The sequence below is a fragment of the Heteronotia binoei genome, chromosome 15 (genome assembly GCF_032191835.1).
Source record: "Heteronotia binoei isolate CCM8104 ecotype False Entrance Well chromosome 15, APGP_CSIRO_Hbin_v1, whole genome shotgun sequence".
Lineage (NCBI taxonomy): Eukaryota > Metazoa > Chordata > Lepidosauria > Squamata > Gekkonidae > Heteronotia > Heteronotia binoei.
The window spans coordinates 10,874,700-10,896,937 of NC_083237.1; the positions used below are offsets into that span (position 1 = coordinate 10,874,700).

A 22,238-nucleotide genomic window follows, 5' to 3' on the forward strand; every position below is an offset into this window, starting at 1 on the left:
AGGTCAGTATTACCTACTAAGGTCCAACTCAAGAAATATCTGGGGGCTTTGGGGGTGGAGCCAGGAGACTTTGGGATAGAGCCCGGAGCAAGGGTATGACAAGCACAACTGAACTCCTTGTCCACTGAATAGTAGGTGCAGCTGCATAACAATCCCTGGATTAGGAGAGCAAGCAGCCAACCAGCCAAAAGGGGCTTTATAAGTGTTACAAAGATATTGTCCCTGCACACTTAAGCACTACACCAAACTGGCTTTCCTACTAAGAGAAGAGCTGGAAAATTCTAGCAGAGAGTGAACTGGGAGGGTGTTAACTTATATATCTACAACTAACTAACTAACTAAGGGAAAGAAGGACTCCTTTAAGCGGCGGAAAGCTAGTCCAAATGAGATTAATAAAAGGGAACACAGGATGTGGCAAATAAAATGCAAGACTGTGATCAGGCAGGCAAAAAGGGACTATGAGAAGCATATTGCAAAAAACATAATGACCAACAATAAAAATTTCTTCAAATATATTAGAAGCAGGAAACCAGCCAGGGAGGCAGTGGGGCCCTTGGATGACCAAGGGGTCAAAGGATTACTGAAGGAGGATAGGGAAATGGCTGAGAAGCTGAATGCATTTTTTGCCTCCGCCTTCACTGTGGAAGATGAGAAGTGTTTGCCTGCTCCAGAACCACTTATTTTGGAAGGGGTGTTGAAAGACCTGAGTCAGATTGAGGTGACAAGAGAGGAGGTCCTACAACTGATAGACGAATTAAAAACTAATAAGTCACCAGGTCCGGATGGCATGCATCCAAGAGTTCTGAAAGAACTCAAAATTGAACTTGTGGATCTTCTGACAAAAATATGTAATCTTTCATTGAAATCTGCCTCCGTTCCTGAGGACTGGAAGGTAGCAAATGTCACCCCCATCTTTAAAAAAGGGTTCCAGAGGAGATCTGGGAAACTACAGCCCAGTCAGTCTGACTTCAATACCGGAAAGTTGGTAGAAACCATTATCAAGGACAGAATGAGAAGGCACATTGATGAACACGAGTTATTGAGGAAGACTCAGCATGGGTTCTGTAAGGGAAGATCTTGCCTCACTAACCTGTTACATTTCTTTAAGGGGGTGAACAAACATGTGGACAAAGGAGACCCAATAGATGTTGTTTACCTTGACTTCCAGAAAGCTTTTGATAAAGTTCCTCATCAAAAGTTCCTTAGTAAGCTCAAGACTCATGGAGTAAAAGGACAGGTCCTCTTGTGGATCAAAGCCTGGCTAATTAATAGGAAGCAGAGAGTGAGTATAAATGGGCAGTCTTTGCAGTGGAGGATGGTAAGCAGTGGAGTGCCGCAGGGCTCAGTACTGGGTCCCATGCTCTTTAACTTGTTCATAAATGATTTGGAGTTGAGAGTGAGCAGTGAAGTGGCCAAGTTTGCAGATGACACTAAATTGTTCAGGGTAGTGAGAACCAGAGAGGATTGTGAGGAACTCCAAAGGGATCTGTTGAGGCTGGGTGAGTGGGCGTCAACGTGGCAGATGAGGTTCAATGTGGCCAAGTGCAAAGTAATGCACATTGGGGCCAAAAATCCCAGCTACAAATACAAGTTGATGGGGTGTGAACTGACAGAGACTGACCAAGAGAGAGATCTGGGGTCGTGGTAGATAACTCACTGAAAATGTCAAGACAGTGTGCGATTGCAATAAAAAAGGCCAACGCCATGCTGGGAATTATTAGGAAGGGAATTGAAAACAAATCAGCCAGTATCATAATGCCCCTGTATAAATCAATGGTCGGTCTCATTTGGAATACTGTGTGCAATTCTGGTCACCGCACCTCAAAAAGGATACTATAGCATTGGAAAATGTGCAGAAAAGGGCAACTAGAATGATTAAAGGGTTGGAACACTTTCCCTATGAAGAAAGGTTAAAACACTTGGGGCTCTTTAGCTTGTAGAAACTTCGACTGCGGGGTGATATGATAGAGGTTTACAAGATAATGCATGGGATGGAGAAAGTAGAGAAAGAAGTCCTTTTCTCCTTTTCTCACAATACAAGGACTCGTGGGCATTTGATGATATTGCTGAGAAGTCAGTTAGAATGGATAAAAGGAAGTACTTCTTCACCCAAAGCGTGATTAACATGTGGAATTCACTGCCACAGGAGGTGGTAGCAGCTACAAGCATAGCCAGCTTCAAGAGGGGGTTATATAAAAATATGGAGCAGAGGTCCATCAGTGGCTATTAGCCACAGTGTGTGCGTGTGTGTGTGTGTGTAATTTTTTTGGCCACTGTGTGACACAGAATGTTGGACTGGATGGGCCATTGGCCTGATCCAACATGGCTTCTCTTATGTTATTATGCTAACCGTGTTACAGCTTGATCCTAAACAGATCATAAACCCAACTTGGGTTTTGTGGTGATTTTTTTTAAAAACGGAAATCCCATGCACAGCATCTGGAGAGCAAAAGGGGGGGGGAGGGATTTAAGCTGCTCACTAAGGAGAGAAAAGGCGTACCACCACCAAGACTTGGCATTTGTGCAACAGTGCAACCTGCCAAAGTCTTGGTGATGGTATGCCTTTGTTGCTCCTTGCTGACCTTCTCACAGTAGGTGCTGTCATTGTCCTGGCTTCTCTTGGCCTAGAACATCCTCCTTCCCCTTCTGATTCATTACTTTCTTGTGAATGTGGACCTGCCTGCATATAAGAATAAGAGTTTTCCTTCCTCAGAGGTGATTCCACTTGAGCCTCCACACTTCAAAATTCACAGAAGGTAATAGTATGCTCAGTTGTAATTTTTCTTGGTTCCTGTATTTTACTTAAAGTAATAGTATACTCATTTGGAATTCCACTTGGTCCCTGTATTTCTAAATTACAGAATACACAAACATACACACCCAAAGCAATGGAAACTTCCTGATGAGGTTTCAGTTCACAATACATCAGGAAACAACTCAACAATATCCACTGACTGAATTTACCTCTATGAGAACAGGTTGGGAAGGAGGAATTCTGTCAGTGGCTTTCCAGGCTCACCTCTGCTACCACTTTAGAAATGCTAATAGGTCTAGTTAGCATTTAAGGACATAAGAGAAGCCATGATGGATCAGGCCAATGGCCCATCCATCCAACATCCTGTGTCACACAGTGGTCAAGAAAAAAATCGAGCTAACATCTAGCAAAAGATGTCCAAGCTTCCCCTTTCCTCCAGGCAAGGAACAGAGGCTTAAAGATGTTAAATGTTAGAAGAACACTAGGAAAGAAGAACAAGACTGCAGATTTATACCCCGCCCTTCTCTCTGAATCAGAAATTCAGAGTGGCTTACAACCTCCTATATCTTCTTCCCCCACAACAGACACCCTGTGAGGTTGGTGGAGCCGAGGGAACTCTCACAGAAACTGCCCTTTCAAAGGTGCAGCTCTGCTAGAGCAATTAGGGGGTGGTGGTTATGACCATCTATGGCTTTCTGAGGCACTCGACCCTGATTTACATCTGGCACAGCCAGCTGTAGAACATTGTTCCCTCCTAGGCCATTTTTTGTTATTCAGGAATGAGATCAGAGAACTATCCTCCATCGTTTTGCTCAATACTAGATGAATAAAGAGGCTGGAGGTATGTGTGTGTCTGAAGAACCTTTCTAAACTGGAGTGTTCGCATTTCACCTGTTTCTTTTGTATCCCTCACTCAGTCTGGTGATGGGCTAAAGTATGCTTGTAAACATGAAACTGTAATATAAGAAACAGATTACTGCAAAACGTTTGCAGTCAGCATTTACAAACAATCAGCCTTTATTATCGCATAACAAGATAAACATGAGACAAAAGAAATAAAAAAATAAGAAATTACGGTACAGTTAGATAATATCAATTATTTCCAAAGCTTCTGCTAGCTCAGCTTTATGGAGAGTTGCCACCTGCTCAGTTATACCTGGGAAAGAGTCATTCTAAAATATATGTATTTACAGATCATACAATCTGTTCTTTATTCTCTTTTCTTTATTTCTTGGATCTGTCCCTTTTTGTGTGTACTTGCTTAGAAAAGGAGGAGAACACTGGAATTCCCCATCTGCCTGCTGGCAGAGAAGCAGTGTCACTTAAGGAAGAAGAGAGATATTAAGAAGTGAAATAATGACATGAGCTGAAACAAACAGAAGGTACTTTCCAAAGAAAGAACCAAATGTAATGTCTTAACACAAGAAGCAGAACCAGGTATGCAAAGCACAAACATTTAGTAACCATAGAACAGGTGTATTAGCCATTGTTAAAACGCAGAAGCAGAACTACTGTAGTAAAAGACATGACATGGTTGAACAGGCCATGATAACAGTAAAGATTAATAGCAATAGAGACTAATAAGTAGCAAGTACGCAGGCATAATCAAGTAATGAATATTAACTGACACACCCTACTTCGGAGAAAGGTAAATTTAAATGCACATGCAATGTATGTAACGGGAGGGGTACATATCAAGGAGGGAGTATGACATAGGCGATCGGATAGGCTGTATCTTCTGAGTACCTAAGCCTATGGGGAAACAAGGAGGGACTCATTGGTCGGGAGTAGAAGATAAAAGGGCATGTATGGAACTGATCAGAGAGCTCGTTGCAAAGTGTCACCCCTCTTTCTTGATATCAATAAAGTTGTATATTTTAAAGGAGACTCCCAACTGACAGCTCTTTTTCTTTGAATCTCCAGGAGGGGCCGGGAAAGGCGGATAAATTGTCTCTAACATTAAGAATCACCAACCTGATTATCTTTTTCTCCTTATTAGTTCCTCTCTCCTGTTCAGCTCAGGTCTCAACACAATAATGAAGCATTTGGGGAAAAATATACAGCCTAATAACCCAGCACTGGACACCAAGATAGAGAAGATTTCTACCATTACCATGGATTTCCCTTTGGTGCTGAGATAGGTTGGAACAAAAGACACCCAAACACTGCAAAAGATCAACATGCTGAAGGTGATGAACTTGGCTTCATTAAAACTGTTCGGCAACTTCCTAGCTAGGAAAGCCACAGTCAAACTCATGATGGATAGAAGTCCCATATAACCCAGAACAATGTAGAACATGAAAACAGACCCTTCATTACATTCTACTATGATCTCTTCAGTCAATGACAGTGTGTCAAAATCTGGGAACGGTGGTGAGGTTGCTAGCCACACTATAGAAATGCCCACCTGAATGAGGGAGCAAGAAAGGACAGCTGACTTAGCCAGCCATTTCCCTAGCCACCTCTTCATGCTGGATCCTGGTTTAGTGGCCATGAAAGCAACAACCACAGTGATGGTTTTGGCCAACACACAGGAAACAGCCACTGAAAAGACAATGCTGAAAGTTGACAGTCGAAAGAAGCAGGTCACCTGACTTGGTTGCCCAACAAATAGCAAGGAAGAGAGGAAGCAGAACAGGAGGGAAATGAGAAGTGCGTAGGTGATGTCCAGGTTGTTGGCTTTGACAACAGGAGTGTTTTTGTGCTTAATAAAAGTTCCTAATACTACAGTTGTGAGAAGAGCTAAAGAAGCAGCTATGGAAGCCAAAGAAATTCCTAAAGGTTCATCAAAAGACAGGAAGTTTAAGGTCTTGGGAATGCATCCATCTTGGTCCTTGTTTGAATACTGACCACTTTGGCATTTGGTGCAATCGTCCATATCTGGAAAACAAAAGATAAAGGGGAGCTATCACAGAGACTCACTGTATAACTCACTGAAAATGTCAAGACAGTGTGTGTTTGCAATAAAAAAGGCCAACACCATGCTGGGAATTATTAGGAAGGGAATTGAAAACAAATCAGCCAGTATCATAATGCCCCTGTATAAATCGATGGTGTGGTCTCATTTGGAGTACTGTGTGCAGTTCTGGTTGCCGCACCTCAAAAAGGATATTATAGCATTGGAGAAAGTCCAGAAAAGGGCAACTAGAATGATTAAAGGGCTGGAACACTTTCCCTATGAAGAAAGGTTGAAACACTTGGGACTCTTTAGCTTGGAGAAACGTCGACTGCGGGGTGACATGATAGAGGTTTACAAGATAATGCATGGGATGCAGAAAGTAGAGAAAGAGGTACTTTTCTCCCTTTCTTACAATACAAGAACTCGTGGGCATTCGATGAAATTGCTGAGCAGACAGGTTAAAACGGATAAAAGGAAGTACTTCTTCACCCAAAGGGTGATTAACACGTGGAATTCACTGCCACAGGAGGTGGTGGCGGCCACAAGCATGGCCACCTTCAAGAGGGGTTAGAAAAAAATATGGCACAGAGGTCCATCAGTGGCTATTAGCCACAGTGTGTGTGAGTGTGTGTGTATATAATATATATATTATATATATATAATATATATATTAAAATTTTGGCCACTGTGTGACACAGAGTGTTGGACTAGATTGGCCATTCGCCTGATCCAACATGGCTTCTCTTATGTTCTTAGACACTTGCCATGAGAATGAGTATGATAGAAGCATTGTGACTGTATTTGATGTGGGAACAATGCTGAAAATGTTCATGTTCGATTTCTGCTGCTCTATCTAGATGTGGTGGTACTCAAACTTCCAATTTAACATTTGAAATGATGGTGATGGCGGTGGTGGTGGTGGTGGTTTAGCAATCAGATTTCTTTTTGCTTTAATCATTTCAACAGATCGTATGGAATATAACTTTCATGCATATAAGACATTATGTTATGGGGTGCCATAAGACTTTCAGCCATGCAGGTAATGAGGAATATTTTTAAATGTACAAATAAATGTGTCAACTGATGTCTAAACAAAAATGTGCATATGCCGACTAAAACTTGATCTTTGAGTATTCAGAATAGCTTCCAAAATGATGATATTGAAGGGATTGTAGTACAGGACACCATATTTGGTTGACATTGAAAAAAAGTGCCCTGGGAACCAAATATGAGAAGCTTATCCTGTTAGATACTGGTTGTAACATTAACTGGTGGACATCCTCACGAGGGCAGAGGCAGTAGTCTACCAAAAGGTCCCTGAACATCACTGCAGAGAAGAGGACAGTGGGCAGAATGAAGGATGGGCTGAATGTGGCCAGGTGGTCAGATGATTGGATGCAAGTGACTTGCTTTTGCAGTGGTGATGAGCGGAGATGAGATTCTGTTATGGTTAAGGAAAGATTGGTGCATTACGTTACCTACCCTTCTGGCTTGAAATCTTCCCTTCTGGGCAAGGAACACAATCATAGCAACAAAATGTCTCCCCTTCCTTCCTCCTCTTGTGAAAGCCAGGGTTGCAGTAGTCATTGCACAAAGAAATGGACACCATCTATCCAAAAACATGAGCAGCGATCCAGGAAAGAGGTGTCAGATTTTTTTTTTAAAAAATTCTTTATTAACTGATATAGAAACAAAAAGCGAGCAATTAAAATGGTGTGACCATTATCCTTGCAAAAATAAGGGGGAGGGGAATCTCCAGATAGATAGGGGAAAGGGAGAGGCAATGCAGGGGGAAATGAGGTATCCCTAGCAAGTCTTTGCAGGTTCTTCATTGCACAATTGCACCCAGCTCAACCTCCCATATGCAACTTGGCTAAACTCTTCCCCAAGAGGAGCCTAGGGGGGCAGAGAAGGAAAGCTGAAGACAGAGAGGGTAGATAAACATTGGCTGGTTGGTTGGGATGTGAGAAGAAGAGAAGGAACCAGGAAAATAGAGGGTGTATATATAGGCTGCCAGGAAGGATGCCGCTATGATTTGAGAAATTCCTGACATTTGGGAGCTTGAGCCATGGGAGGGAGGAAGCTGGATAAGAGAGGGACTACAGTGGCTTAATATGTCATAGAGTACGCCCTCCAAAGCATCCGGGGGAACTGATCTCTGTAGGCTGGAGAGCAGTTTTACTTCTGGGAAATCTCCAATCCCCACCTGGAGGTTGGAAACCTGAGCAGGGGAAGAAGAAGAAGACAATGACTTTGGATTTATATTTCACCCTCCACTCTGAATCTCGGGGCAGCTCACAATCTCCTTTATCTTTCTCACTCAAAACAAACACCCTGTGAGGTAGGTGGGGCTGAGAGGTCTCTCACAGCAGCTGCCCATTCAAGGACAAGCTCTACGAGAGCTATGGCTGACCCAAGGCTATTCCAGCAGCTGCAAGTGGGGAATCAAACCCGATTTTCCCAGATAAGAGTCCATGCATTTAACCACTACACCAAATTGGCTCTCAAAAGATGAAAGAGTGGTGTAGGGACTAAACAGATGCCCCTGCAAGTATTTTCAGGTCCCCCATTTGTAAAAAATCTAAAATGTATTGAAAAAGTAATGTTTCATCCATCTGTATTGTTCCATTCTATGCACTGAATCATAGTTTTTGAAAATGCAACTATTTAGTTCTTACCCTAACTTGAATCGCATATACAGTTCAATCATATTGTCAAACAATTTGATACTTTAAATCTATATTTCTACTTAGTACTCCAAAACAAAATATGGTCTTTCATGATGACCAAAATAGGGGGCTGTTGCTGAATCTCTTGCCCAGTGATTAGAATGGCCCCTGAAAAGACCCTGAAATCCATACCTTGTTAAAACTTGTTTGCCACACAATCATGTTCTCATGAACAAGTAATTCTTGTCCTTCAGGAGCATTGAAATTCACACTTCCAATTTTCACCCTGGAGAAGCTCTTATTTGGGAATGTGACCAAGTTCATTATATCAAATCCACATCCAATTTCCCATTGATCATTAAAAGACAAGATTTCTCCAGCTGAATTGTTAAATGAAATGCCTTGAAGAAATGTGTGAATCTGGTCCAAAGGAGAACATGAAAAAGAGTTGACATTTTAATGTCAAATTGATCAACTTCTCTCCTTTCAGACACATTTTCATGGGGATTCATAGCCTGATAATTTCATGTTTGCAGAAGAATGAAATTTTACAGATTACCTTTCATCAGTATTCACATATCGGGACAAATGAGAATGCAAAAATTGTTGAAGAAGATGGAGAGGTCTGCAGATTTATACCCCACCCTACTCTCTGAATCAGAGTCTCAGAGTGGCTTACAATCTCATTTTTCTTCTTCTCCCACAACAAACACCATGTGAGGTGGGTGGGGCTGAGAGAGCTCTCCCAGAAGCTTCCCTTTCAGGGACAACTCTTACGAGAGCTATGGCTGGCCCAAGGCCATTCCAGCAGCTGCAAGTGTAGGAGTGGGGAATTGAACCGGGTTCTCCCAGATAAGAGTCCGCACACTTAACCACTACACCAAACTGTTGCCATTGAATAATATGCTCATCATTTCACCATTTATACAGATTGTGAAAATGTATCCATTTGAACAGATTATGCTACAATATTCATGAAAATAGAGTTATTTGAGTCTCAAGGTTACCTGCCAAGACTGGAGATCATGCCATTCCGCTCCTTGACCCCTGTCCATTGATCTGTCACTGGATTTCGATGAATACATGGCATGCAAACTATGTGCCACAGCATAGACTGCATTGTAGATGCTGTAACTGTAGCCTGTCATGTGCAATTCAAAAAGGTGTTCAGGAAGACTCTCCAGTCTCTCCTCCCCAGTACATGTTTCATTGATCTTCACTGTCTTCTGAGGATTTGAATAAAAACAGTCAAATGCTTGCTCCCAGAATATTTTGAGAAAACCATTTTCCTGTTTCCCATAAGGTTTTATGTCTCGAAGAAATCTCAGGAATCCGAGAACTTCATTGGAGTGAATTGTGAAGAAAATGGTCCCATGGAAGAACTGGAAATCCCAGGCCTTTTGAAGGCCTGTTAATGCAAAATCAACCTGGGCTGTCATAATCCATACCTTTCTCAATGATACAATGCCATGAAATCCAGGATCAGCTAGAAACATATAAGTGAGGAATGCAGTAAGTACTCCAGAGTTTCCATAGAACATAAAAGTATTGGCTTTGCTATCTCTCAAAGTTAGATAAATAGTGAAAACTAAATCAAAAACATCTCCTATTGAATCCCAATAGGTCTTTTTGATGACCCTGTGTATAAAAGCTAAACAGATGCCATTTTGGGAGAGCAGTGGCTCCAAGATCTTCAAGAAATGTTCTCCACTGTCATCATCCACAGCAAAAAGCCCAACCCATGTCCACTGGAAATGGAGAAGTAAACGGATGATCCCCATATTCTGATGGGCTTCATTTGGGACCATGCGGTAAAAGGAAGGGGACCGTTTCGCATTTCGCTCCTCTGGAGCAAATGATCCATATGTCAGCTAAAAATAAGTGTACACATATATTAGACATGTGTTAAAAAGGCTGTTTGGGTTCATGCTTCTATGAATATTTCATGAAGGAATCTGTAGATTAAACAGGAGGGAAAACCCAATGGATTCATCTCATATTGTCTGTGAAAGAAACATGTAAAAATATTCTTATGCTATCACTTGAATGCAAGAAGTTCGCTTTTATTGAATCAATCCCCAGTCTATCACAATGAGACAGTCACACCTCTCCATCTTTTTAAATCTCAGAATACCTCCCTGAAAATAAAGAAGAAGAAGAAGAAGAAGAAGATATTGGATTTATACCCCGCTCTCCACTCCGAAGAGTAATAATACATAATACATACATACATACATAAATAATAAACATTATTATTGTCCAATCACTCATTGTTCCTTGAACAGGTCTGACCTGTGGTATCTTGTAGAGACTTAGGATGTCTGCCATGCAGAAAGAGATATCAGAATTAAGTCCCCCAATGATGGCTACCAAGTTTTTGTGGTTATCACATTCATAGTTAGGAAAATACCGATGTGATTTACAGAGTAGATCAAGAGTGGTGCGATACGTCATCTTCATGTCGTGGTAGTTGTCATAGATGTGATATCCAAGAGTAACGTTGGGCAAGATGCTGAGATTTTGGTTGATCTCATTTATGGCAAACACCAAGGCCAGGACATGCTGATGGAACTTGGTCACCATACTGTAAACAGAAATACCTGCCCTGAAATTGGAATACTTTATATTTGTTTGTCATAACACTGATCCATTTCATATATGATTTAGCTACGGTATAAGGATAACCTTGATTTTGTTACATTTGTTACTGAAGCTGTCTAAGCTAATAAAACTCTCGTTCTCCTTAAGTTAAGATTGTTAAGATCAGACTGCATTGTACCTCAACCAAGTATCTGCTGGGCGTCTCTCACTCCTGCCTCATGTAAGCAGCCCACAAGCAAGACAAGTGCGACCTAGCCCTGCTCAGAAGGCTGAAGGAAACTCAACATTCTTAGTAGGCATACCTCACTGCTCCCAGATCTCACTTATGAGAGGACCTTTCTCTTCAGACTTTCTTATAAGGGGACCTTTGTCTTCAGCCTCTCTTAGGAAGGGACCTCTCTCTTCAGCCTTTCTTATGAGGGGACCAGTCACTGCTATCTGTCCTGGATTTTTGTCCCCCTTTGAGTTTAATGCTGGGGGTACATCAGTCAGGGTCCTTTGGTGAAGTTGGCCATAGGGATCTACTCAGTCCTTTTGGTATCTTAAACAAATAGTAGCTTTATTCTATGATCAACAGCTCTAGAGACTATACAGGCTCTGAGAATTGTGGTGCAAGTTCTCATAAAGGGAATGAAGCCAGTTTGCCCTGGAAAACAATTATGGGCCAAGAATACGAGAGAAACACTTCAAAAGAGAAAATAATTCCTTACTAAGGATCCATGTACAACTCCTGAGCTGGATGTTGACTGAAGGTTTTTTCAGCTGGGTAGTGATATAAGTGAGAAGCAATTCCACCTATGAGGAAATCTCCTGGCTGGTACCATTCATGTGGAACAGGGAGGGGATCTTTCCAACGACACCTGCTGGCATTTGATTTGCATCCCTTTGGAAACAGGAGCAACAGTGGCACCACCAGTTCCAACATCCTTCAGCAATGCATGTCTTCCTGTATTTGTTGATGGCCTCATCCAGCCTGCATCCGTCTGACTTTGGATGGTGGCTGAGTTGGACTATATACATTCTGAACGGTTATTGATTCGATGCGCTAAAAAGTTCAGCAACAGAAATGCATGCTGATTCAGAGTTTATTTTTTAAAAAAATCCACGGATGGCATATCTGGCCTAAAAAGGCCATATGGGAGAGATCAGATTGAGAGTTCTGCCTCCCAGCTGCCAATGAATCAATGGTATTATAACTGTTTCCATGCTGATGAGTTTCTAGAACTTTCTGAAGGGCCAAGGCATAGAGATCAAATTACAATGATTTGGACAATTCCAGGAAGGAATAATTATTTATGCCCATGGGGAATCTGTGGAAAGTTTGGTAGCAAACAGGTTTCATTTTTTTACTGCTCTAAGCACAACTTTTTTTCCATCTCCTTAGTGGGAACAAATGGAGTGGGATTCAAACATGAGCAAACATGAAAAGAACAGGCCCATAGCCACCAGGGGGCTTCCTCAGCTGCCCCTCCGGCGCACTCTTTGAGTGGTGGAGCAGAGGGAGGGAGGGAGGAGGAGGCAATGGCAGTGTGACCAGACTGGGAAGGAACTTAGGAAGGGAATTGTGCCAGAGGCTGCCTCACCTGCTTCTCCAGCATGCTATTTGAGTGTGGGGGAGGGGGGGAGAGGCAGCGGGCAGGGAAGGGATGGAAGGAATGTGGGATGGAAGGCTAAGGGGGTGAGGCCACCGAGTGCCCCCTGAAAATATTTGAGGCCCCCCAACTTCCCAAACCCTGGCTACAGCCCTGGAAAAGAATTATGTCACTGCTTTGATAGGGGGCAGGATGCAGAGCTTGAGCAGCACCATGCTGAGCATCCTTACCCAGAAATCCCGGCGAGTTCAATGGAACGAATTCCTTTCCCCCGTCTTTTGTGAACGGCAGTTTTATTCCTTTAGAGAGGACATCTTTTCCACCATAGTTGCTAAACGTGGCTCACAGTATCCACTCAGAAAGGAAGGTCATAATAGTTCAGATTCACTTAGATCGAGGGGATAGGAGATAACAGTTCTTTGATATTATAAACGAGGTCTGCTAAGGAAATTCTCCCAATCACAATTGTTCCCCGGCATACTATCTTGTCCCATGTGTCCCCCCCCCCCCGTGCCCTCCTCAGTCACAGATCCATCAAGGAGGTGCTGCAGAAATTAATGTCCCTTCCATGAATGTACTTATTTGCTTATTTAAATATTTATTAGCCATCTTTCTAGGCGAGACAGCTTAAAGTGTAAATAAAACATTTATAAAAGAGTGTGAATGCGGGTACATAGAAAATACCATCATATCAAATCACAATTAGTAATGGCAATAAATAAACATCAAAATTAGTCACTACCTTCAACTGCCTTGTACAAATTGAAAGTGTTGGGGACAGCTGCATGTCTCTGGGCAGGTTGTTCCATAGTCCATGGGGCTGCTGCTGAAAAGGCCCTACTACCTCTTTGGGACAGTCAGGAAAGCTTCTCCCTTGTGGGCCATTGTGATGAAATCCGCATACTGTGTTTTTTCTGGACACATTTATGTTTCTGAGTAGGCAGCAAAATAAGGAGCCAGTAAAAGGAGGAGGGTTATGGAGCCCCTGCTAGATCAAAACATGTATAGGACAGATATGTAGGGGATAAACACAGTTCTCCACAGCTCTTTTTCTTTGAATCTCCAGGAGGGGCCGGGAAAGGCGGATAACATTAAGAATCACCAACCTGATTATCTTTTTCTCCTTATTAGTTCCTCTCTCCTGTTCAGCTCAGGTCTCAACACAATAATGAAGCATTTGGGGAAAAATATACAGCCTAATAACCCAGCACTGGACACCAAGATAGAGAAGATTTCTACCATTACCATGGATTTCCCTTTGGTGCTGAGATAGGTTGGAACAAAAGACACCCAAACACTGCAAAAGATCAACATGCTGAAGGTGATGAACTTGGCTTCATTAAAACTGTTCGGCAACTTCCTAGCTAGGAAAGCCACAGTCAAACTCATGATGGATAGAAGTCCCATATAACCCAGAACAATGTAGAACATGAAAACAGACCCTTCATTACATTCTACTATGATCTCTTCAGTCAATGACAGTGTGTCAAAATCTGGGAACGGTGGTGAGGTTGCTAGCCACACTATAGAAATGCCCACCTGAATGAGGGAGCAAGAAAGGACGACTGACTTAGCCAGCCATTTCCCTAGCCACCTCTTCATGCTGGATCCTGGTTTAGTGGCCATGAAAGCAACAACCACAGTGATGGTTTTGGCCAACACACAGGAAACAGCCACTGAAAAGACAATGCTGAAAGTTGACAGTCGAAAGAAGCAGGTCACCTGACTTGGTTGCCCAACAAATAGCAAGGAAGAGAGGAAGCAGAACAGGAGGGAAATGAGAAGTGCGTAGGTGATGTCCAGGTTGTTGGCTTTGACAACAGGAGTGTTTTTGTGCTTAATAAAAGTTCCTAATACTACAGTTGTGAGAAGAACTAAAGAAGCAGCTATGGAAGCCAAAGAAATTCCTAAAGGTTCATCAAAAGACAGGAAGTTTAAGGTCTTGGGAATGCATCCATCTTGGTCCTTGTTTGAATACTGACCACTTTGGCATTTGGTGCAATCGTCCATATCTGGAAAACAAAAGATAAAGGGGAGCTATCACAGAGACTCACTGTATAACTCACTGAAAATGTCAAGACAGTGTGTGTTTGTAATAAAAAAGGCCAACACCATGCTGGGAATTATTAGGAAGGGAATTGAAAACAAATCAGCCAGTATCATAATGCTCCTGCATAAATCGATGGTGCGGTCTCATTTGGAGTACTGTGTGCAGTTCTGGTTGCCGCACCTCAAAAAGGATATTATAGCATTGGAGAAAGTCCAGAAAAGGGCAACTAGAATGATTAAAGGGCTGGAACACTTTCCCTATGAAGAAAGGTTGAAACACTTGGGACTCTTTAGCTTGGAGAAACGTCGACTGCGGGGTGACATGATAGAGGTTTACAAGATAATGCATGGGATGCAGAAAGTAGAGAAAGAGGTACTTTTCTCCCTTTCTTACAATACAAGAACTCGTGGGCATTCGATGAAATTGCTGAGCAGACAGGTTAAAACGGATAAAAGGAAGTACTTCTTCACCCAAAGGGTGATTAACACGTGGAATTCACTGCCACAGGAGGTGGTGGCGGCCACAAGCATGGCCACCTTCAAGAGGGGTTAGATAAAAATATGGCACAGAGGTCCATCAGTGGTTATTAGCCACAGTGTGTGTGAGTGTGTGTATATATTTATATATATATATATATTAAAATTTTGGCCACTGTGTGACACAGAGTGTTGGACTAGATGGGACATTGGCCTGATCCAACATGGCTGCTCTTATGTTCTTAGACACTTGCCATGAGAATGAGTATGATAGAAGCATTGTGACTGTATTTGATGTGGGAACAATGCTGAAAACGTTCACGTTCAATTTCTGCTGCTCGATCTAGATGTGGTGGTACTCCAAACTTCCAATTTAACATTTGAAATGATGGTGATGGCGGTGGTGGTGGTAGTGATTTAGCAATCAGATTTCTTTTTGCTTTAATCATTTCAACAGATCGTATGGAATATAACTTTCATGCATATAAGACATTATGTTATGGGGTGCCATAAGACTTTCAGCCATGCAGGTAATGAGGAATATTTTTAAATGTACAAATAAATGTGTCAACTGATGTCTAAACAAAAATGTGCATATGCCGACTAAAACTTGATCTTTGAGTATTCAGAATAGCTTCCAAAATGATGATATTGTAGGGATTGTGGTGCAGGACACCATTTTTGGTTGACATTGGAAAAAAGTGCCCTGGGAACCAAATATGAAAAGCTTATCCTGTTAGATACTGGTTGTAACATTAACTGGTGGACATCCTCACAAGGGCAGAGGCAGTAGTCTACTAAAAGGTCCCTGACCATCACCACAGAGAAGAGGACAGTGGGCAGAATGAAGGATGGGCTGAATGTGGCCAGGTGGTCAGATGAATGGATGCAAGTGGCTGGCTTTTGCAGTGGTGATGAGCAGAGATGAGATACTGTTATGGTTAAGGAAAAATTGGTGATGTAGAAGAAGAAGAATTGCAGATTTATACTCAGCCCTTCTCTCTGAATCGGAGACTCAAAGCGGCTTACAATCTCCTTTATCTTCTCCCCCTACAACAGACATCCTGTGAGATGCGTGGTGCTGACAGAGCTCTCCCAGAAGCTGCCCTTTCAAGGACAACTCCTGCAAAAGCTATGACTGACCCAAGACCATTCCAGCAGGTGCAAGTGGAGGAGTGGGGAATCAAACCCGGTTCTCCCAGATAAGAGTCCACACACTTCACCACTACACCAAATTGACTCTGGGATGCTGACAACAGAACAAATATGTGACCTTAAGGAAGTGTTGCTGTTAAGTTGTGTGTATCTGGACTGAGTGGTAGTATGGAGGAGGCATAAGAAGAGGGGGGGGGGAGAGAGTTTGGGTAGTAGCCCAAACTGCCCTGAGGACTTCATATGGACATGCAAGGAACATAGTGTCTTAGATGCAGGTTGTTAATAGTACTATCAGACATTAAAATTCCTGCAGAAAACAGTTGTGGGGTGGAACAGAGCTTTGGGCCAGATTGCTATGGGAATCTTCCCTGCAAATACCAGCCCCATTGACTCGCCATGGTACTGGTCACAGATTAATGTCTTCTACCCAATTTCCTGACCTGGTTTTGCATTTGAAACTATTTTGGCTTATTTGTTAGGGGTTTTTTTAATTGATTCTTATCCTCACCCCTCCCCCAGCAATCAGGGCTCAGTGCGCTTAACAATATAACACCAAAACTTTTTTTAAAAAAATTAAATATCATGGCAGTTGGCATGGCAATCAGAAAAACTCATAGGAGGCCAAGTGAACTTGCCTCAATAGAATGCCTGGAAGAATAACTTGGTCTCTCAGGCCCTGCAGAACCTAGACAGATCCTGCAGGGCATGAATCTCTTCAGACAGAGTATTCCACCAGGGTGGGGCTGCTATCGAGAAAGCCCTTGTTCCCGTTGAGCTTAAATGAGCTACCCAAGGGCCAGGCACCACCGAAGTCCATATGAAACAGAACACAAGCACCATGGGGGTGATAACAGCACAGGTGATCCTTAAGGTATGAAGTCTCCAGACCACTTAGGGCAGGGGTGTCAAACTCATTTATTATGAGGGATGGATTTGACATAAATAAGACCTTGTCGGGCCGGGCTGGGCTATATCAGGCTGAACCATGTGAACTATTTAAGATCAGGTAGCAGAGATAAACTTTAATAGGACACAAACACAGAGTTTAAAAAAAACCCAAAACTTAAAATGTGCTTAAACATTAGCACTTGTTGGTCTTAAAGGTGCTTTCTTTGTTTTCTCCCAGGGGATCCAGGGAACTGGGCAAAGGAAGCTCTGGCTCTTTCCTTCCTTCCCTAGGGGACCAGGGACCATTCTCAACCAATGGAGAAAACAGAGGTTTTGCTCTGTAGCTCCTGTGCAATTGAGCAAGCCTTGTAAAGCAACTGTGATGCAGAAGGAAGCAAGAGAAAGGGAGAAAGAAGCCGATGACAGCCAGTTGTTCGGGGGCCTGATAGGAGCCATTTGGGGGCCTGATTCGGCCCCCAGGCCGCATGTTTGACACCCCTGACTTAGGGCTTTCAAGACCTGGAAACCAATTGGGAGCCAGTGTTGCTGCTTGAATATGTACAGATATGCTGAGTATGTACAGACCATAATGTATTGGTCAACAGCCTAGCAGCACATTCTGAATAAGCGGAAGTTTCCGAGGCATCTTCAAGGGCAGCCCTGCAGAGAGTGAATTGTTGTAGTCCAATCTGGAGGTGATTTCCAATGGCTTGCATAATGGATAATTTTCCCAAAGAGTGATGAGAGGTTGACACCAGTGAAGACTGTTGACATCCAAATAATTTGAATTAATCCTGAATGCTACTGCATTACGTTACCTACCCTTCTGGCTTGAAATCCTCCCTTCTGGGCAAGGAACACAATCATAGCAACAAAATGTCTCCCCTTCCTTCCTCCTCTTGTGAAAGCCAGGGTTGCAGTAGTCATTGCACAAAGAAATGGACACCATCTATCCAAAAACATGAGCAGCGATCCAGGAAAGAGATGTCAGATTTTTTTAAAAAAAATTCTTTATTAACTGATATAGAAACAAAAAGCGAGCAATTGAAATGGTGTGACCATTATCCTTGCAAAAATAAGGGGGAGGGGAATCTCCAGATAGATAGGGGAAAGGGAGAGGCAATGCAGGGGGAAATGAGGTATCCCTAGCAAGTCTTTGCAGGTTCTTCATTGCACAATTGCACCCAGCTCAACCTCCCATATGCAACTTGGCTAAACTCTTCCCCAAGAGGAGCCTAGGGGGCAGAGAAGGAAAGCTGAAGACAGAGAGGGTAGATAAACATTGGTTGGTTGGTTGGGATGTGAGAAGAAGAGAAGGAACCAGGAAAATAGAGGGTGTATATATAGGCTGCCAGAAAGGATGCCACTATGATTTGAGAAATTCCTGACATTTGGGAGCTTGAGCCATGGGAGGGAGGAAGCTGGATAAGAGAGGGACTACAGTGGCTTAAAATGTCATAGAGTACGCCCTCCAAAGCATCCGGGGGAACTGATCTCTGTAGGCTGGAGAGCAGTTTTACTTCTGGGAAATCTCCAGTCCCCACCTGGAGGTTGGAAACCTGAGCAGGGGAAGAAGAAGAAGACAATGACTTTGGATTTATATTTCACCCTCCACTCTGAATCTCGGGGCAGCTCACAATCTCCTTTATCTTTCTCACCCAAAACAAACACCCTGTGAGGTAGGTGGGGCTGAGAGGTCTCTCACAGCAGCTGCCCTTTCAAGGACAAGCTCTACGAGAGCTATGGCTGACCCAAGGCTATTCCAGCAGCTGCAAGTGGGGAATCAAACCCGATTTTCCCAGATAAGAGTCCATGCATTTAACCACTACACCAAATTGGCTCTCAAAAGATGAAAGAGTGGTGTAGGGACAAAACAGATGCCCCTGCAAGTATTTTCAGGTCCCCCATTTGTAAAAAATCTAAAATGTATTGAAAAAGTAATGTTTCATCCATCTGTATTGTTCCATTCTATGCACTGAATCATAGTTTTTGAAAATGCAACTATTTAGTTCTTACCCTAACTTGAATAGCATATACAGTTCAATCATATTGTCAAACAATTCGATACTTTAAATCTATATTTCTACTTAGTACTCCAAAACAAAATATGGTCTTTCATGATGACCAAAATAGGGGGCTGTTGCTGAATCTCTTGCCCAGTGATTAGAATGGCCCCTGAAAAGACCCTGAAATCCATACCTTGTTAAAACTTGTTTGCCACACAATCATGTCCTCATGAACAAGTAATTCTTGTCCTTCAGGGGCATTGAAATTCACCCTTCCAATTTTCACCCTGGAGAAGCTCTTATTTGGGAATGTGACCAAGTTCATTATATCAAATCCACATCCAATTTCCCATTGATCATTAAAAGACAAGATTTCTCCAGCTGCATTGTTAAATGAAATGCCTTGAAGAAATGTGTGAATCTGGTCCAAAGGAGAACATGAAAAAAAGTTGAGATTTTAATGTCAAATTGATCAACTTCTCTCCTTTCAGACACATTTTCATGGGGATTCATAGCCTGATTATTTCATGTTTGCAGAAGAATGAAATGTTACAGATTACCTTTCATCAGTATTCACATATCGGGACAAATGAGAATGCAAAAATTGTTGAAGAAGATGGAGAGGACTGCAGATTTATACCCCACCCTACTCTCTGAATCAGAGTCTCAGAGTGGCTTACAATCTCATTTTTCTTCTTCCCCCACAACAAACACCATGTGAGGTAGGTGGGGCTGAGAGAGCTCTCCCAGAAGCTGCCCTTTCAAGGACAACTCTTACGAGAGCTATGGCTGGCCCAAGGCCATTCCAGCAGCTGCAAGTGTAGGAGTGGGGAATTGAACCCGGTTCTCCCAGATAAGAGTCCGCACACTTAACCACTACACCAAACTGTTGCCATTGAATAATATGCTCATCATTTCACCATTTATACAGATTGTGAAAATGTATCCATTTGAACAGATTATGCTACAATATTCATGAAAATAGAGTTATTTGAATCTCAAGGTTACCTGCCAAGACTGGAGATCATGCCATTCCGCTCCTTGACCCCTGTCCATTGATCTGTCACTGGATTTGGATGAATACATTGCGTGCAAACTATGTGCCACAGCATAGACTGCATTGTAGATGCTGTAACTGTAGCCTGTCATGTGCAATTCAAAAAGGTGCTCGGGAAGACTCTCCAGTCTCTCCTCCCCAGTACATGTTTCATTGATCTTCACTGTCTTCTGAGGATTTGAATAAAAACAGTCAAATGCTTGCTCCCAGAATATTTTGAGAAAACCATTTTCCTGTTTCCCGTAAGGTTTTATGTCTCGAAGAAAGCTCTGGAATCCAAGAACTTCATTGGAGTGAATTGTGAAGAAAATGGTCCCATGGAAGAACTGGAAATCCCAGGCCTTTTGAAGGCCTGTTAATGCAAAATCAACCTGGGCTGTCATAATCCATACCTTTCTCAATGATACAATGCCATGAAATCCAGGATCGGCTAGAAACATATAAGTGAGGAATCCAATAAGTACACCAGAGTCTCCATAGAACATAAAAGTATTGGCTTTGCTATCTCTCAAAGTTAGATAAATAGTGAAAACTAAATCAAAAACATCTCCCATTGAATCCCAATAGGTCTTTCTGATGACCCTGTGTATAAAAGCTAAACAGATGCCATTTTGGGAGAGCAGTGGCTCCAAGATCTTCAAGAAATGTTCTCCACTGTCTTCATCCACAGCAAAAAGCCCAACCCAGGTCCACTGGAAATGGAGAAGTAAACGGATGATCCCCATATTCTGATGGGCTTCATTTGGGACCATGCGGTAAAAGGAAGGGGACTGTTTCGCATTTCGCTCCTCTGGAGCAAATGATCCATATGTCAGCTAAAAATAAGCGTACACATATATTAGACATGTGTTAAAAAGGCTGTTTGGGTTCGTGCTTCAATGAATATTTCATGAAGGAATCTGTAGATTAAACAGGAGGGAAAACCCAATGGATTCATCTCATATTGTCTGTGAAAGAAACATGTAAAAATATTCCTATGCTATCACTTGAGTGCAAGAAGTTCCCTTTTATTGAATCAATCCCCAGTCTATCACAATGAGAGAGTCACACCTCTCCATCTTTTTAAATCTCAGAATACCTCCCTGAAAATAAACATTATTATTGTCCAATCACTCACTGTTCCTTGAACAGGTCTGACCTGTGGTATCTTGTAGAGACTTAGGATGTCTGCCATGCAGAAAGAGATATCAGAATTAAGTCCCCCAATGATGGCTACCAAGTTTTTGTGGTTATCACATTCATAGTTAGGAAAATACCGATGTGATTTACAGAGTAGATCAAGAGTGGTGCGATACGTCATCTTCATGTCGTGGTAGTTGTCATAGATGTGATATCCAAGAGTAACATTGGGCAAGATTCTGAGATTTTGGTTGATCTCATTTATGGCAAACACCAAGGCCAGGACATGCTGATGGAACTTGGTCACCATACTGTAAACAGAAATACCTGCCCTGAAATTGGAATACTTTATATTTGTTTGTCATAACACTGATCCATTTCATATACGATTTAGCTACCTCGGTATAAGGATAACCTTGATTTTGTTACATTTGTTACTGAAGCTGTCTGAGCTAATAAAACTCTCGTTCTCCTTAAGTTAAGATTGTTAAGATCAGACTGCATTGTACCTCAACCAAGTATCTGTTGGGCGTCTCTCACTCCTGCCTCATGTAAGCAGCCCACAAGCAAGACAAGTGCGACCTAGCCCTGCTCAGAAGGCTGAAGGAAACTCAACATTCTTAGTAGGGATACCTCACTGCTCCCAGATCTCACTTATGAGAGGACCTTTCTCTTCAGACTTTCTTATAGGGGGACCTTTGTCTTCAGCCTCTCTTAGGAAGGGACCTCTCTCTTCAGCCTTTCTTATGAGGGGACCAGTCACTGCTATCTGTCCTGGATTTTTGTCCCCCTTTGAGTTTAATGCTGGGGGTACATCAGTCAGGGTCCTTTGGTGAAGTTGGCCATAGGGATCTACTCAGTCCTTTTGGTATCTTAAACAAATAGTAGCTTTATTCTATGATCAACAGCTCTAGAGACTATACAGGCTCTGAGAATTGTGGTGCAAGTTCTCATAAAGGGAATGAAGCCAG

At 42.5% G+C, this 22,238-nt stretch overlaps 2 protein-coding genes across 2 annotated transcripts; both read right to left on the reverse strand.

The window, feature by feature from the left end:
• Positions 1 to 4,733: 4,733 nt before the first annotated feature.
• Positions 4,734 to 10,906, reverse strand: LOC132583001 (vomeronasal type-2 receptor 26-like). The gene is made up of 5 exons (XM_060254666.1): positions 10,616 to 10,906; positions 9,331 to 9,549; positions 8,516 to 8,620; positions 7,137 to 7,263; positions 4,734 to 5,635 (listed from the first exon to the last, which is right to left on the reverse strand). The coding sequence occupies exons 1-5, from the start codon at positions 10,904 to 10,906 to the stop codon at positions 4,734 to 4,736; spliced, it is 1,644 nt and encodes a 547-aa protein (XP_060110649.1).
• Positions 10,907 to 13,626: 2,720 nt separating this feature from the next.
• LOC132583002 (vomeronasal type-2 receptor 26-like) lies at positions 13,627 to 21,577 on the reverse strand. The gene is made up of 4 exons (XM_060254667.1): positions 21,266 to 21,577; positions 20,100 to 20,318; positions 17,908 to 18,034; positions 13,627 to 14,528 (listed from the first exon to the last, which is right to left on the reverse strand). The coding sequence occupies exons 1-4, from the start codon at positions 21,575 to 21,577 to the stop codon at positions 13,627 to 13,629; spliced, it is 1,560 nt and encodes a 519-aa protein (XP_060110650.1).
• Positions 21,578 to 22,238: the final 661 nt, after the last annotated feature.

Bases quoted from the DNA above. Each gene is read 5' to 3' on its own strand.
- LOC132583002 (XM_060254667.1), bottom strand. From the start codon at position 21,577: ATGGTGACCAAGTTCCATCAGCATGTCCTGGCCTTGGTGTTTGCCATA. The intron at 18,035-20,099 runs GTAACCTTGAGA...GTTTTTGGATAG, and splicing joins ATGATCTCCAGTCTTGGCAG to ATGGTGTCCATTTCTTTGTG. The intron at 14,529-17,907 runs GTAGGTAACGTA...TTTGTTTTCCAG, and splicing joins GAGGATTTCAAGCCAGAAGG to ATATGGACGATTGCACCAAA.
- LOC132583001 (XM_060254666.1), bottom strand. From the start codon at position 10,906: ATGGTGACCAAGTTCCATCAGCATGTCCTGGCCTTGGTGTTTGCCATA. The intron at 9,550-10,615 runs GTCAGACCTGTT...TCAAATCCTCAG, and splicing joins GTCTCTACAAGATACCACAG to AAGACAGTGAAGATCAATGA. The intron at 7,264-8,515 runs GTATGGATTTCA...GTTTTTGGATAG, and splicing joins GGCAAACAAGTTTTAACAAG to ATGGTGTCCATTTCTTTGTG.